The sequence below is a fragment of the Trachypithecus francoisi genome, unplaced genomic scaffold (genome assembly GCF_009764315.1).
Source record: "Trachypithecus francoisi isolate TF-2019V2 unplaced genomic scaffold, Tfra_2.0 Lachesis_group10, whole genome shotgun sequence".
Taxonomy (NCBI): domain Eukaryota; kingdom Metazoa; phylum Chordata; class Mammalia; order Primates; family Cercopithecidae; genus Trachypithecus; species Trachypithecus francoisi.
The window spans coordinates 107,101,817-107,119,170 of NW_022681455.1; the positions used below are offsets into that span (position 1 = coordinate 107,101,817).

At 45.8% G+C, this 17,354-nt stretch overlaps 1 protein-coding gene across 1 annotated transcript; it reads left to right on the forward strand.

Annotated features, from left to right (window-relative positions):
* Window positions 1-72: 72 nt before the first annotated feature.
* On the forward strand, window positions 73-14,565 carry CMTM2 (CKLF like MARVEL transmembrane domain containing 2). The gene is made up of 4 exons (XM_033218687.1): window positions 73-534; window positions 668-826; window positions 13,310-13,411; window positions 14,228-14,565. Exons 1-4 carry the CDS (start codon window positions 298-300, stop codon window positions 14,408-14,410), a joined length of 681 nt encoding a protein of 226 aa, XP_033074578.1. The 5' UTR covers window positions 73-297; the 3' UTR covers window positions 14,411-14,565.
* The last annotated feature ends 2,789 nt before the right edge of the window (window positions 14,566-17,354 follow it).

The following is a 17,354-nucleotide window of genomic DNA, read 5'->3' on the forward strand; positions in this document are numbered from 1 at the left end:
GGCAGCTCCGCGCCGAGGTGGGACCAGCGGTTTGGGAACGGAGGTGGGGCCCATCGGGGGCCGGCGCGTGGAGGGTGGGCGGATCCGGCCACTGCGGGGTGGGTGGGAGCTGCGCCAGGAGACGGGCGCTCGTGGAGAGGGCACGGGAGTTGACATTCGGTGGTCCTGGCAGTTAGCTGAGTGTGCCCTCTGAGCCGCTCGGTTGACACCAGGCTCTCTAGTAGGCCTGGCCTACCCAGAAACAGCAGGAGAGAAGAAACAGTCCAGCTGTGAGAAGTCAAGGACACCGAGTCAGTCATGGCACCTAAGGCGGCAAAGGGGGCTAAGACAGAGCCAGCTCCACCTCCAGCCGGGGCCAAACCCCAGGAGGACAAGAAGGACGATAAGGAGCCATCGGAGAAACCTCAAAAGTTGGTGCAGCCTAAGCACGAAGTGGGCACGAGGAAGGGGTGTCGCCGCTACCGGTGGGAATTAAAAGACAGCAATAAAGAGTTCTGGCTCTTGGGGCACGCTGAGATCAAGATTCTGAGTTTGGTGAGTTAGACTGGTATCCCTGGATGGGGGTCTTTGGCTGAGGGTGGGGAGAAGGAGGAGGAGGCTCCAGGGGTCCTCAGAGAGATGGTTAGAGGCCCTTGCTGCTGGCTGAGGTGTCTATGTCTCACTGCAGGGCTGCCTAATAGCGGCAATGATACTGTTGTCCTCACTCAGCGTGCACCCCATCTTGACGCTTATCATCACCATGGAGATATCCATCTTCAGTTTCTTCATCTTACTGTACAGCTTTGCCATTCATAGATACATACCCTTCATCCTGTGGCCCATTTCTGTAAGTAAGGGGCGATGGGGAGTGCCTGCATCCAGAACGCTGATTATGTGTGTGTGTTGGCACCTGGAAAGTCACAGAACGGAGAGACACACCTCACCTCCCATATCTGTGCCTGGGTCAGGGGCTCAGAACATCAGTGGGGCCCAGGCAGAGGCAGCTGGGTGCAAGTGGGGTAGCTAGGCAGAAAATGCTCCAAAAAAGCCTGTCTGTGTGTTGGAGTGAGAGTGGGGAACTCTTACCTACCCGGTGGTCAAAGAGGGCCTGAGCCTTTGTTCTCTTTAGGGCAAGGGGAGGTGTGGCAATCAGTTGTTCCTCCGAACTCCTGTGCCAGCTCACATTTGACAGGAAATCACCCCAGAAGGACCCCATTCCCAAAATTCAAAGAATAAAATTACTCTCCCATAAGTCAATAAAATAAGACAAAAATGGGAATTTTTTTTTTTTTTTTAAATCACTTCTAAAGCAGTGTTAGGTCTCCAGTGAATATCCCTAAAAAGGATACTTGGATCAGGATGTTCAACCCAAAGCAGTCATCTAGTGGAATGAGACAGAACTGGGCAAAGTACTGAATCATTCCTAGCCTGTTTCCTCATCTGTAACATGGGGACAGTCATATTCCTTGCAGAATTGACATTCAATCCTGAGGATTAAATGTAAATTGCTTGACACTGTGCCTGAGGACTCATGGAGTTGAATCCCTCACCTGTGTAATCACAGGGCACACTCACCTAACCCCTTGCCAGTCAGTGAAGACCCCAATTCCCAAGTCCCTTTGTTCATTGCACATTCATAGCCTGCCTCCCAAGCCCTCTTGTTCACTGTTTCACTCACTTTACACTTGAGGAAATTGGCTTAGAATGGCCAAGCAACTTGCCCCCAGCTCACTTAGCTGGTAAGTAGCAGAAAAAAGCTTCGAACTTAGCTTTATGAGTACATTTCATCCTGCCTTCTTGTTAAAAGCTATTAAGGTCCAGGGATCCAGAGGTCTTGGTGAGGTAGATGAGGACCTCCAATACAGGGAGAAAGGACAGGAGGGCCAAATAAGGACTCTCAGAAAAGGGACAAGCAGAGGACAAGGTAAAAGGACAGGCAGAGGACAAGTTCCTAAACAAGGAGCCTGAGAAGACATTTTTAGTTCCAGCAAGATGAAAATCCAGTGAACCCTGAAAATCTTCCTGCTGTGCTTATCTAAAAATACCAGGGGAAATGTAACCAGTATTGCTTTAACTGAATGAATGGTGGGCAAAAAAGAAATGAAAACACAGAGGCGCCAGAAATGGAAAACAGGGCAGTGATCACATAAGCTGCAAAGTATGAGTGGGAATGGTCCACGAGGTAGTGTCTCAGGAACCTACAGCATGAATTTTCATGCACTCTCAAGTCAGGAAATAAGGCCTTGATCCTAAGCAAAGTGGGAATTTAGAACTGAAAACCCTGTATAAAGCCAGCACCCTGGAAAGGCTACCCCCTTAGGGAAAACATGGACAAAGACACATACCCTTCTTATTCCCAACACAGAGGAATAAGAAAACATGTTCATCTCTGCCTGAGTGTTGAGTGGGCAGAGAGGAAGTCTTCCTTGAGAAATAGAAACCTTAAGCCTGCCCTTTGTACAGATTGGAGTTTGAATTTTTGTTACCTGCAGCCTAGAAACCTTCATGTAGCCCAGAAACCTTCATCCCTGGGAATTACCATAAAAATTGATCCCAGTCTGATGACATTCTGCTGATATCCTTGGACTCCTGATAGAAATAAATGCAAAATCACAATCAGGGCATGAAGAGATTCTCACAGAGGGGCGGGGGGAAAACCTTGTCAAAAATGAACTAATAATTCAAAACTACAAAACACCTAATTTAAAAAAATCCCCATTACTTAGAATCAACAAACACAACAGATGGATTAGAATCCTGAGAATATGAGATAATAGAAGAGCTATCTGGGAATAATAATATATTTTAAGTGATTATAGACATAAGAGTCCTGAGAAAAGAATAAGACACTATGAGGACAGAATAGACAGATTTTTTTAAGAGTACAGTGTCTAGAATAGAAAATATAGTTATTGAAATAAAAATGTCAGTAGATGAATTCAAAAACAGATCAGACATAGCTGAAGAGGGAACTGTTAACTGAAAGGTATGGGGAAATTACCCAGAACACAGTGCACAGAGAGAAAGAAAATAAGAGATTGAGACAGAACATGGAGTGAGAACATCCATCAAGGTTGTTGGGCTGGGTGTGGTGGCTCACACCTGTAATCACAGCACTTTGGGAGGCTGAGGTGAATAGGTCCCTTTGGTCCAGGAGTTTGAGACCAGCCTGGGCAACATAGGGAGACCCTGTCTCTACAAAAAAAAAATTTTTTTAATTAGCCAACCATAGTGGCACATGCCTGTCGTTCCAGCTACTCAGGAGACCAAGCTGGGAGGATGACTTGAACCCAGGAGGTCAAGGCTACAGAGAGCTCTGATGGTGCCACTGCACTCCAGTCTGAGTGACAGAGCGAGACCCTGTCTAAAAAATAATAAAAGTGGTGTCAAGAAGCTAGGCACAGTGAGTTGTGCCTATAGTCCCAGCTACTCAGGAGGCTGAGGCAAGAGGATCTCTTGAGTCCAGGAGTTCAAGGCTGTAGTGTGCAGTGATCACACCTGTGAATAACCACTGCACTCCAGCCTGGGAAACAAACAAGACCCTATCTCTTAAAAAAAAACAAGCAAGGGGAGGGGTTGGCATGTGGTTCACGCCTGTAATTCCAACACTTTGGGAGGCCGAAGTGGGAGGATTTCTTGAGGCCAGGAGTTCAAGATAAAGAAAAAAACTTCAATCAAAATTTTTAAAACTTATTAAGAGAATAGATGAGAGGAAATATTCAAGAGAATGGAGGCCAAGAATAGTGGCTTACACCTGTAGTCCCAGCACTTTGGGAGTCCAACATGGGAGGATTGCTTGAGCCCAGGAATTCAAGACCAGCCTGGACAACATCATGAGACCTTCCGCTTGTCTCCACAAAAAATTAGCCAGGCATGGTGGCACATGCCTGAGATCCCATCTACTCAGGAGGCAGATTTGGGAGGATCATTTGAGCCCAGGAAGCTGAGGCTGCAGTGAGCTGTAATCCCATCACTGCATTCCAGACTGGGAGACAGACAGAGACCCTGTCTCAGAAAAAAAAAAAAAAAAAAGTAGCGAGAATGGAGAAGAGGAAATATTCATACTGATAATGACTGAGAACCTTCCGTATTTAATGAGTGGTGTTACTGAAAAATGGCATAATAGGAAACCCCAAAATTTTGTCTCTCTACTGCAGCAATGAGTAACCTAGCAAAAACTGTCAGAACTAACTTATTAAGAACCCAAATCTAATTAAAAACTTAGAACAGCCAGAGGAGTGCTTAATGAAGGAAGAAGCTGCTGGATTTTGGTAAGAGAGGCCTGTGCACTTTAATTTACCTGCTGGGCATCTCTTACCCCCACAGCTTGGCAATGGCTATGAAGACAGCAGCCCAAATTCCTGGCGAAGCCTGCTAGTGACCAGCATAAAGAGCTATTTTCGTGTGTATATTGTGAGACAAGGTCTTACACTGTCATCCAGGCTGGAGTGCAGTGGTGCAATCGGTATCTCATTACATTACAGACTTCATTCTCAAAGAATTGTGGTTGTATGTTTGTTTGGACCTGTCTGATGATTACCTAAGAGATTGGTCCAGGAACTTGCCTTTGTTTCACCTGCCTCTAAACTTTCTCAGGGATGAAGCAGCCTCCCAGGTAGCATTTGTCAAAAACATTTAAAGGGAAATATACTTGCCTCACCCACTTGAGACAAGAGAAAACAGTGAGTCAAGCAGTAGACAGACCAGAAAAGTCTGGGAAGAAAGAGACTGAGAAAGGAGATATATTAGGGAATCTAGAAGACTACACACATTCCCAGGGCTGGACAAATACTCAGAAATGACCTAAGAAGACCCTAAGCTTCCACCTTTGGTCGACCATTAGGCTCTGCACAATCAGGAGGTGAGAACTACGACAGAGTTGTAAACAGCCTGGCCAAATGTTGATAAAGTGCCCCAACACAGAACCAACCTGCAAAGACCAGTAATATTTTTGTTCATTTGTTTCCAAGCATTTAGGGAAATCTCTGTCAAATCACTAGCTGAGGCCGGGTGCGGTCGCTCACGCCTGTAATCCCAGCACTTTGGGAGGCCGAGGCGGGCGGATCATGAGGTCAGGAGATCAAGACCATCCTGGCTAACACAGTGAAATCCCGTCTCTACTAAAAATACAAAAAATTAGCCGGGCATGGTGGCAGGCACCTGTAATCCCAGCTACTCGGGAGGCTGAGGCAGGTGGATCACTTGAGGTCAGGAGTTTGAAACCAGCCTGGCCAACATGGTGAAGCCCCATTTCTACTAAAAGTATTTAAAACTTAGCTGGGCATGGTGGTGGGTGCTTATAATCCTAGCTACTCAGGAGGCTGAGGCAGGAGAATCCCTTGAACCTGGGAGGTGTAGGTTGCAGTGAGCTGAGATCGTGCCACTGCACTCCAGCCTGGGCAACAAGAGTGAAACCCTGTCTCAAAAAAAAAAAAAAAAAAAAAAAAAAAAGCTGATGTAGTGTTTTGCTTTTTTTTTGTTTTTGTTTCTGTTTTTTTGAGACGGAGTCTCACTCTGTCGCCAGACTGGAGTGGATCTCAGCTCACTGCAAGCTCTGCTTCCCGGGTTCACACCATTCTCCTGACTCGGCCCCCCGAGTAGCTGGGACCACAGGCGCCCGCCGCCACGCCTGGCTAATTTTTTGTATTTTTAGTAGAGACGGGGTTTCACCGTGTTAGCCAGGATGGTCTCGATCTCCTGACCTTGGGATCTGCCCACCTCAGCCTCCCAAAGTGCTGGGATTACAGGCGTGAGCCACCGTGCCCAGCCAAAAGCTGACATAGTTTTAATACCAGACTAAACCAATTTTATATATAAAAAAAGAAGATCACTACATATAGTAATTTTGAACTTGTGTGTACCTAACAATATAGCCCCAAAATATAAAAGCCAAACATAGACTTAATTATAAGAAAGAATTAACAAATAGTAACCACAGCAGGAGATTTTAACATGTGTCCCTCAGTAATTAACAGTTTGATCCACTGACATGTAAAACATAGAACCATACATCCATAATAACAGGCTTTATATTCTTTTTAAGCTCATTTGAAACAATCATAAAAATTATCCTCACATAAGACCACAAAGCCGATATAAATAAATAACAAGGAACTGATAAAATACAGAGTACATTCTCCAATTCAATGAAACACAGTTAGAAATCAGTAACTAAAATGTAACTAAAGCCTTGTATGTTTGGGGGATAAATCTACTGTTTTTCCCTCAGTATATGAGGATTTAGTTATATGTAGTGTTTGCAAATACTACCTGTAAAATGCAGATAATTCAAATTCAAATCTGTATACTTAGAAAAGAAGAATGAACATTAACAAAGCAAATGTCTATATGCAGAAGACACCAAAACAAAACAAAATAATGAAATTAAGGAAATGCCAAAGATAAGAACTAAAAATTAATGAAATAGGAAACAAAGATTTATAGGGAGGATTAATAAAACTAAGAATCTGGTTATGTGAAAAGACAAAAGTAGACAAACTTCAAGAAAAAGAAAAGTAGGAACAAAGAAAAACAGTACAAAGATCAAGAAGAGATTTTAAAGATCACAAGGGAAGCCAGGTGGATGGCTCATGCCTGTAACAGCAATGTGGGAGGCTGAGGCAGGGGAAGATCAGTTGAGCCCAGGAGTTCAAGACCATCCTGGGCAACACAGTGGGACCTCATCCCTGCAGAAAATAAAAAAAGTAGCTGGGTGTGGTGGCGTGCACTTGTAGTCCTGGCTACTTTGGCTGAGGTGGAAGGATCGCTTGAGTTGGGGAGTCAAGGCTGCAGTGAGACAGTGATTGCACCACTGCACTCCACCCTGGATGACAGAGTAAGACCCCGTCTCCCAACAAACACACACACACAAGGAAGGGAAAATAGGTGGGGTTTTTTGTTTTGTTTTGTTTTGTTTTGAGAAGGAATCTCGCTCTGTCGCCCAGGCTGGAGTGCAGTGGCACGATCTCAGCTCACTGAAAGCTCCGCCTCCCAGGTTCACGCCATTCTCCTGCCTCAGCCTCCCAAGTATCTGGGACTATAGGCGCCCGCCACCACGCCCAGCTAATTTTTTTGTGTTTTTAGTAGAGACGGGGTTTCACCATGTTAGCCACGATGGTCTTGATCTCCTGACCTCGTGATCCGCCCGCCTCAGCCTCCCAAAGGCCTCCAGCCGGAAAATAGCTTTTTATACCAATAAACTAGAAAGTTCAGATAAAATAATTTTCTAGAAAAAAATATCATTTACAAAAATTGACTCAAAAATAAATAGAAAAACAGGTTATAAAAGAATTCATCCATGTTTTCATCTGGCACTTTTATTGTTTCACATTTTACATCTGATTCATTTGAGTGATTTAGGGATATGATATGAACCACGGTTCCATTTTTATATCCTGATGGCCTTCCAGTTGTTCCACCCCGTCACCTGATTTATTCTTGTATTGAATAGTACGTCTTTTCCGCCATGGATTTGAAATGGCGTATTTGTTAAATGCTAAAAATTCCATATGTAGGGTTTATTTCTAGATTTTATATTCAGTTCTATTTTGTCTGTCTCTTTTTTTCTTTTAAAAAGCGTTATAATATGTCCTACTCTCTGCTAGCGCCTTGATCTTAAGACCAGACATTATAAGGAAAGTAAACTATAGGCCTATCGTATTTGAAGATAGCCATAAAAATTCTAAATAAAATATTAGCATAGTGAGGCCGGGCGCGGTGGCTCACGCCTGTAACCCCAGCACTTTGGGAGGCCGAAGCAGGTGGATCACTTGAGGTCAGGAGTTTGAGACCAGCCTGGCCAACATAGTGAAACCCATCTCTACTAAAAATACAAAAAATTAGCTGGGCATGGTGGTGGGCATCTGTAATCCCAGCTACTCAGGAGTCTGAAGCAGGAGAATCGCTTGAACCTGGGAGGCAGAGGCTGCAGTGAGCCAAGACAGCACCACTGCACTCCAACCTGGGCAATAAAGCAAGACACCTTTCCAAAAAATAGTAATAATAATAATAATAATGATAATAGCATAGTGAATCAAGCAATATATAAGAAAGCAATACATCATTATGAAGCAGCATTGATGCCAGGAATACAAAGATGGTTTTGCCATACATACACACACACACATATATAAATTATTATATATAATATACATATTAATATATTTCACTATAATATATTCACATAATATATTTTACTGCTTTACTTAAAGGAAAAAATATATCCTATAAGCTACAGCAAAACCATTTAGTAATATTCAATACCAATTTTTAGAAAACTCTTAGCCAACTAGGAATAAAGAGAACTTCCTTATCTTGATATAGGTATCAGGGCCAGGCGCGGTGGCTCACGCCTGTAATCCCAGCACTTTGGGAGGCCTGGGCCAGCAGATCACAAGGTCAGGAGATTGAGACCATCCTGGCTAACACAGTGAGACCCCATCTCTACTAAAAATACAAAAAAATTAGCCAGGCGTGGTGGCAGGCGCTTGTAGTCCCAGCTACTCAGGAGGCGGAGGCAGGAGAATGGCGTGAACCCAGGAAGCGGAGCTTGCAGTGAGCCAAGATTGTGCCACTGCACTCCAGCCTGGGCGACAAAGTGAGACTCCGTCTCAAAAAAAAAAAAAAAAATAGGCATTTATCCAAACCCACACAAACTATATTTTATGGTGACACTCCAGGAGCATTTCCTTAGAGGTGCGTACTAGCTTCTCTTTTATTCAATATTGTGATGGAGATCTTAGTACAATATGACAAGGAAAACAAAAGGTAATAGAAATTGGGAAGAGAAAAAAATCTAATGGAATTATCTACACAGAAAATCTAGGAGAATCTACAGTGAAATCACTAGAACTGATTGAGTTCCACAAGGTTACCAGACACAAAAGCAATAGTGTTCCTGAATACCAACAATGAACAATGAGAAATATATGATTTTTTTTTTGGCTGGGCGTGGGGGCTCACACCTGTAATCCCAGCATTTTGGGAGGCCTAGGTGGGTGGATCACTTGAGGTCAGGAGTTTGAGTCCAGCCTGGCCAACATGGTGAATCACCATCTCTACTAAAAATCCAAAAATTAACCAGGCATGGTGGTGCCTGCCTGTAATCCCAGCTACTCGGGAGGCTGAGGCAAGAAAATCTCTTGAAACCAGGAGGCGGAGGTTGGGATGAGCCGAGATGGAGCCACTGCACTCCAACCTGGGTGACAGAGTGAGACTCTGTCTCAAAAAAAAAAAAGCTCTTTAAAAGAAACCACTTAAAACAGCAAGAAAAACTACAAAGTGACTAAGAATAAACCTACTGAAAGATATGTAAGATGCTACATAGAGAATATAAGACTTTATTAATGGATATCAAAGGAAAATCTAAATAGAGAAACATTCCACATTCATAAATATGAAAACTTATTATCATAGAGATATCAATTCAATTCTGAATTAATCTATAAATTAAATAAAATTTCATCCTAACATGGATCTTTCCTGGAACTTTACGGGGTGATTCTAAAATTCTTATGGAGGAAGAAAAAATACTAACAAGGATGGATTCAGCCAACAAGATATGAGATTTACCATAAAGCTCAGGGACTGACAAGAAGACTAATGAAATTGTTACAGATTGAATATTTGTGTCTCCCACTCTGCAAAACCATATGCTGAGGCCCTAACCCCACTGTAGCTGTGCTTGAAGACGCAGCCTCTAAGGAGGTAATTAAGGTTAAATGAGGTCAGAATATTGGGGCCCTGATCAAATAAGTGTCTTGTTTTTTGCTTGTTGGTTTTGAGACAGAGTTTTGCTTTTGTCACCCAGGCTAGAGTGCAGTGGCACAATCTCAGCTCACTGCAACTTCCACCGCCCGGTTCAAGCATTCTCCTGCCTCAGCCTCCTGAGTAGCTAGGATTACAGGCATGCGCCACTACACCCGGCTAATTTTGTATTTTTACTAGAGACAGTGTTTTGCCATGTTGGCCTAGCTGGTCTTGAACTCCTGACCTCAGGTGATCTGCCTGCCTTGGCCTCCCAAACTGCTATGATTACAGGTGTGAGCCACCACACCCAGCCAGTAAGTAAGTAGCTTTATAAGAAGAGAGCAGAGAATTCTCTCTCCCTCTTGCTCTCTCTCTACACACACACACACACGCACACATGCACACACACATACACACGCACGCATCAAAGAAAGGCCATGTGAAAACGTAGTGAGAAGAGAGCCATCTGCAAGCCCGGAAGGGAGCCCTCACCAGAAACTGAATTTCCTGGCACCTTGCTCATGGACTTCAGCCTCCAAAACTGCGAGAAAGTTAATGTCTGTTGTTTAAGCCACCCAGTCTGGGATATTTTATTATGGCATCCTGAGTAGACTAATACAGGAATAGAAAAGAAAACTCAGAAATAGATCTACAAACATATGGCAACTTGGTATATGACGGAGGTAACATTATAAAACAGTTGAATAGAATATTCAATAAATGTCCCTGGGATTTGTGGAGAGAGAGGAAGGGAGGGAGAGAGACAGACTATGTATCCCATTAAAATTAAAACTTCAACAGAAGACATCATAGACCAGGTACAGTGGCTCACACCTATAATCCCGACACTTTGGGAGGCCAAGGCGGGAGGATCACTTGAGTCCAGGAGTCCAGGGCTTGGAGACCAGCCTGGGCAACATAGGGAAACCCTGCCTCTACAAAAACAATTTTTTTTTTTTTTTGAGATGGAGTTTTGCTCTTGTTGCCCAGGCTAGAGTGCAATGGCATGATCTTGGCTCACTGCAACCTCTGCCTCCCAGGTTCAAGAGATTCTCATACCTCAGCCTCCCGAGTAGCTGGGATTACAGGCATGCGCCACCACACCTAGCTAATTCTGTATTTTTCGTAGAGATGGGGTTTCTCCATGTTGGTCAGGCTGGTCTCGAACTCCCAACCTCAGGTGATCCGCCCGCCTTGGCCTTCCAAAGTGCTGGGATTACAGGCGTGAGCCACTGCACCCAGCTTACAAAAACAATGTTTTTAATTGCACAGTGGCAGGCGCCTGTAGTCCCAGCTGAGGCTGAGGTGGTGAGGATCACCTGAGCCCAGGAGTTCAAGATTGCAGTGCGTGGTAGAAACACCCTGTGTCTCATTTTGTTCATTCCTATAGTAGGCTACATCAGTTAAAATTAATAAATCTAGCCAGGCGCAGTGGCTCACGCCTGTAATCCCAGCACTTTAGGAGGCCAAGGCGGGCGGATCACGAGGTCAGGAGATCGAGACCATCCTGGCTAACATGGTGAAACTCCATCTCTACTAAAAATACAAAAAATTAGCCAGGTGTGGTGGCAGGCGCTTGTAGTCCCAGCTACTCAGGAGGCTGAGGCAGGAGAATGGCGTGAACCCAGGAGGCGGAGCTTGCAGTGAGCCGAGATCACGCCACTGCACACCAGCCTGGGCGATAGAGCAAGACTCTGTCTCAAAAAAAAAAAAAATTGGCCGGGCGCGGTGGCTCAAGCCTGTAATCCCAGCACTTTGGGAGGCCGAGACGGGCGGATCACGAGGTCAGGAGATCGAGACCATCCTGGCTAACACGATGAAACCCCGTCTCTACTAAAAATACAAAAAAACTAGCCGGGCGAGGTGGCGGGTGCCTGTAGTCCCAGCTACTCGGGAGGCTGAGGCAGGAGAATGGCGTAAACCTGGGAGGCGGAGCTTGCAGTGAGCTGAGATCCGGCCACTGCACTCCAGTCCAGGTGACAGAGCGAGACTCCGCCTCAAAAAAAAAAAAAATTAATAAATCTATATTTCTCAATGTGGATAAATCTCAAAAGGCAAAAAGCAAGCATTGAAAGGTAGGATACTTTTTATTTAAATATAAAAAGTGTATTTTGAAATACACAAAATAGTATACATTGTTTATAAATATATAATATGTAGAAAAGCACAAATTCAGACGGGAAAACTGCACATCAGCTTCCAAAAGTTGGAGGAGGGAGGCATGAGGGACAGGAAGAGGGAAGGAAGCGAGGGGGCTGCAGCTCCATCTGTGAAGTTGGATTTCTTGATTTCAAAGAGGCCTAAAGGGGACATTGGCAAGACATTAACATCTGTTAAATGTCAGTGGCTCCTGGCCTGGTAGAGATGGGAGCTGGAGGTAGGATGTTCTATTATTTTCTGGGCATTTGAAATGTATCAAAATTCAAAACATTAAAAAAGAAAAGGCCTGAAACAAAGTGGCCAGGGAAGGACAACAGCAGGAAATGGCGCTATAGAAACCAAGGGGAATGGCAGGTGTCTTCCAGCGCTGCAGGATCAGCTGCTTCTCACCCCATCCTCTAGCCCCAGGAGAGATGCGGGAGGAAGCCAGCCTGCTATGGCCATGGTTTGGCCAGCTCTGAGAAGTTTGGCAATGCCTTGCCAGTAGCGGGAGGGAAACGAGTATATGGTATGGGGAGGGTGTGACTGAAGTCACAGGGGATGGGCAGGAGGGTTGAGGAAGGAAGAGGTGGTGCCACCTTGCAAGGAGGGAAAGAGGTCTAGGAAGTCAGGCTGAGGGCAGCGGGTTGCAGAGGAAGCTGCCAGGCTCCCAGTGAGATGCTAAAGTCCATCAGAGCCAATGCAGCCCACCCAGCCAGAGCGGGAAGCTGGCCCTGGGAGCTGAAAGTCAGTGGTGGGGTCCTGAAGAGGGACATCATGATGTTTTAGAGTTGTGTATTTATTTAAATGAGTATTGACTGGGTGCTGTGGCTCAGGCCTACAATCCCAGCACTTTGGGAGGCTGAGGAAGGCGGATCGCTTGAGTCCAGGAGTTTGAGACCAGCCTGGATAACATGGTGAAACCCTATCTCTACTAAAAATACAAAAAAAAAAAAATTAGCTGGGCTTGGTGGCACACGCCCGTAGTGGCAGTCGGAGGTGGGAGAATCACCTGAGCCTGAGGAGGTGGAGGCTGCGGTGAGCAGAAATTGCGCCACCGCACTCCAGCCTGCGTAATCAGAGTAAGACCCTGTCTCAAAAAATAGAAAATAAAAATAATAAATGAGTATTGGTGGGAGGAGACATAGGCAGAAACCAAATGTGTGATTTCACAGAGAGATGGTAGAAGAGGGGGCTGGTGACTTCACAGGCTTCAGCATGAGGGCATTTTAGCATCCTGGACTTTTTAGGTTTCAATTTAAAAAGCCCAGCTGGAGGGCCACAGATATGTCCACCTAGCCCGGTGTGTGTTTATCTTTATGCACACATTTTTAAATCAGGTGGAAGTTTGCAAATCATTCCTTTGGAGGAAGCTAACCAGGGTGCAATGTTTGTTGCCGGGGCCCTGGCTTTGGCTGAGGCTGACTCACCTCTCCACCTTCAGGACCTCTTCAACGACCTGTTTGCCTGTGCGTTCCTGGTGGGAGCCGTGGTCTTTGCTGTGAGAAGTCAGCGATCCATGCATCTCCACTACTTACTTGCTGTGGTGAGTCTTTCCAGGCTGGGCCGTGCATTTGCTCTGAATTCACCTCTTTTGGAGGATGGGTGTTGTCCTCTGTTTAAGGAAAGGGCTTCTTTATTTTTCACAAAAATCTTGGGATCAAAGTAAAGTTTAAAAGTGAAGGAGGCCGGGCACAGTGGCTCATGCCTGTAATCCCAGCACTTTGGGAGGCCGAAGCGAGTGGATCACCTGAGGTCAGGAGTTTGTAGACCAGCCTGGCCAACATGGTAAAATACAAAAATACAAAATTTACAAAATTTAGTAGAAAATGTATTTTCTACTAAAAATACAAAAATTAGCTAGGCATGGTGGCGCATGCCTGTAATCCCAGCAACTTGGGAGGCTGAGGCAGGAGAATTGCTTAAATCCAGGAGGCAGAGGTTGCAGTTAGCAGAGATTGTGGCACTGCACTCCACCCTGGATGACAGAGCGAGACTTCGTCTCAAAGGAAAAAAAAGTAAAGTAGACAGATGTTTCCAATGGAGCCACCATTTAAATAAAGATGATGTCCGGGGAGCCAGCCCAGGTTCCTTCCTGTAGCTGCCGACCCCAGAGCAAACAGTCCCACTCTGGCTGGGTTTCAAGACAGAAAAGAAACAGAGATGAAATGGCAGGATGGGGGAGTGGAGAAGGCCGAGGCTGAAGGAGTAGGCACGCTTCTAGCCTCTCGGGGCTGGTTGACATTTGAGGGGACATGGGGGACGTGTGAAACAGCACCCCCTGATGAACGAGAAACCAGGAGGGAAACTCACCACGTTTGGAATGAAAAGCAAAAGTCATGAGGACCCTTTTGTTTTCCAGATCCTTATTGGTGTGGCTGGAGTTTTTGCTTTGATCGATGTGTGTCTTCAAAGAAACCACTTCAGAGGCAAGAGGGCCAAAAAGCATACGCTGGTTGCTCCTCCAGGAAAGGAAAAAGAACCCCAGCAGGGCAAGGGACCAGAACCCGCCAAGCCACCAGAGCCAGCAAAGGGAAAGAAATGACTTGGAGGAGGCTCCTACTGTCTGAAACGGCAGTGTATTTTACAGCAATACATTTCCACTCTCCTCCTTGTCTTCTTTCTAGAATGGTTTTCTTTTCCATTTTCATTACCACCTTTGCTTGGAAAAGATGGATTAATGGATTCGAAAAGCCTAAAGTTGATGTAAGCATTATTTTGTTCATTCAGCAAAAGTTACTGATTGGCAGGGTGCAGAGGGTAATGCCAGGGCAGGGCCCAGGAGCCAAGGCTCCTGAAGTGCTCCCAGGCTACTGGGCACCAAGGGCCTGGGGGACCAGAAGTGTAGGTGTTTCCGGCTAGTGACCCCAACCAACTGGCAGGGGGCGGGGGCCAGGGCGCCAGGGGCAGAGGAAGACGAGAAACCAGAAAACAAAAGATCATTTTGTTCACACTGATTATTTTAATTTTACTTTTTTAAAAAAGCATCCAAGCAATTGTTATGAGAAAAATAAATTTGTTGGCCTTCCTTGCAGTTTAGTTTTTAGGTTTTTTTGTTTTTGTTTTTGCTTTTTTGGTGAGTCAGAGTTTTGCTCTTGTTGCCCAGGCTGGAGTGCAATGATGTGATCTCGGCCCGGCTCACCGCAACCTACACCTCCCAGGTTCAAGTAATTCTCCTGCCTCAGCCTCCTTGAGTAGCTGGTATTATAAGCACCTGCCACCACACCTGGCTAATTTTCTGTATCTCTAGTAGAGACAGGATTTCACCATGTTGGCCAGGCTGGTCTCAAACTCCTGACCTCAGGTGATCCACCCTCCTTGGCCTCCCAGGGTGCTGGGATTACAGGCGTGAGCCACCGTGCCCGGCCTGCAACTTAGTATTGATCCTCACTGAGGTTCACTCTGGTGGAGGTGAGGAGGACAGGGGGTGTCAATTCCTCAGAGATCAGGGTCTCCAAGGGTCTGAGTCAGGCTGGCATATGGGCTGAGCAGGGTGGGCACAGGAGAAGCCTAGGGGCTGTTTCCCTCTGGGACCTGGAGTGTCTCCCTCCACTGACGACCTGAGCATAAGGCCTGGAGTCCCCACATGCAGGCCTTGCAGATCTTTCCAACAGAGAAGGCCCTGCTCTCACTGGACAGTCCAGCCACCCTGGCAGGGGAAGGGTTGTCTCCATGACAGGAAAGCCAGGCCCCAAACTGACCCATGAAGAGCTGGAAGGGGGTCTGTAGGAGGAAGTGTGGAGCCCCAAGCGCAGCCTGGGAGACAGGCTGGGAGGGTCCACTGAGCTTTGGGGACAGGATCATGACTTGGGCCAAGGGGATCACTGAAGGCTGTGAGAAGGCCACGTGCTTAGCTGCTGCCTCAAAGGTGTGTGGGAGGAAGGAGGGCCCTGCAGGTCCTTCAGGTGGGGAGACGGACAGCCAGCGGCCTCTAGGGGTGAAGACCTGGAACTTGGGGTGGCCCCAGGCTCCTCTACCCTTCAAGTCCACTGTCCCCGCTGTAGCCTCACAGCGCCCCCTGCAGGCCAGGCAGTGTGAGGCATACCTAACTCTAGCTTTGTAGAGAAAAACTCAAAAATGCACACTATCCCGCCACATGACCCAGAATTCTTCTCCTATGTATTTAGCCAAGAGGAATGGTATACTAGAATGTTCCTAACAGCCAAAAACTAGAAACAGCCACATGTTCAAAAGGAGGTAAATGTGCTACATTCAGAAAACGGAATGCGCTACTCAGCAGTTAAAAAAAAAAAAACTGAATACAACAAAACAAGGATGGATTTCACATTATAGAAACATACCAGATGATTCCATTTCTAAGCAGTTCAAAAATAGGCAAAAATACAGTGAAAGAAAACAGTGGTTGCTTGGGGATTGATTATGTAAACCAAAAAGTATCTGAGACAGGCCACAATTGATTTAGAAGTTTATTTTGGCCAGGTCCAGTGGTTCAGGCCTGTAATCTCAGCACTTTGGGAGGCTGAGGTGGGCACAGCACTTGAGCCCAGGAGTTTGAGACCAGCCTGTACAACATGGCGAAACCCCGTCTTTACTAAAAATACAAAAATTCACTGGGCATGCACACACCTGTAGTCCCAGCTACTCTGGGGGCTGAGGTAGAAGAATCACTTGAACCCGGGAGGTGGAGGTTGCAGTGAGCTGAGATCATGCCACTGCACTCTAGCCTGGGTGACAGAAAGACTCTACCTAACAAAAAAAAAAAAAAAAAAAAAAGGTGCCACAGTCAAGGACATGCCTCAGAAACAGGTCTGTGCCTTTCTCCAAATCATCCAAATGTGATATGAGGGCTTCAATATTTACAGGGGCAAAGCGGGCTGAAAGGGAAAGAGAAAGGTAGAGTCACATTACTGAATCCACAAGTTGCAAGAGAAAAGGAGCAGGTAGGGGAAGAGTGAATGATGTCTTCTTCTGGCACTCAGGAAATCGGCTTTTGACATAAGATGAGATGAACACAGAGCAGCTCCCCGTGGGGGTATTTCACCTTTCATCTATAGCTCTCTGCTTAGGAACAAAAGGAAAGGCGGCTTCTTGCATGACTCAGCTCTCAGCTTAATTTGTTTCTTTTGGCACAGTGAATCGGGGTCCCGAGTATTTTATTTTCCTTTCACGTTTCCAAAGAGACATAAGGGAGCTTTTGCGGGTACCAGAAAGATCATCTCTTCCTTGGAGGAGCTGGTCACACAGGTGTACACTTTTGTCAAAACATTCAGTAGTATACTTAAGATCTGTGCATTTCATTGTATATAAATTTTACCTAACAATGTAAGCTAAATATGACTTATGCTCAGAATCCTGTGGAAAAGCGTCAACTTTCCTAAATGACTTTGGTCACTCCCCTCAACTCCAAGGGTGACACTGTGAGCAGGCAGGATTTCTGCAAATCTCAGGGTATAATGAGCATGAAGTGGGGGCTGGGCTCGGGCTGAGGGAGACTTCAGGTATCATGCTAAGAAGAGGACCCTGGGACA

Bases quoted from the DNA above. Each gene is read 5' to 3' on its own strand.
- CMTM2 (XM_033218687.1), top strand. From the start codon at position 298: ATGGCACCTAAGGCGGCAAAGGGGGCTAAGACAGAGCCAGCTCCACCT. The intron at 535-667 runs GTGAGTTAGACT...GTCTCACTGCAG, and splicing joins AGATCAAGATTCTGAGTTTG to GGCTGCCTAATAGCGGCAAT. The intron at 13,412-14,227 runs GTGAGTCTTTCC...TTTGTTTTCCAG, and splicing joins TCCACTACTTACTTGCTGTG to ATCCTTATTGGTGTGGCTGG.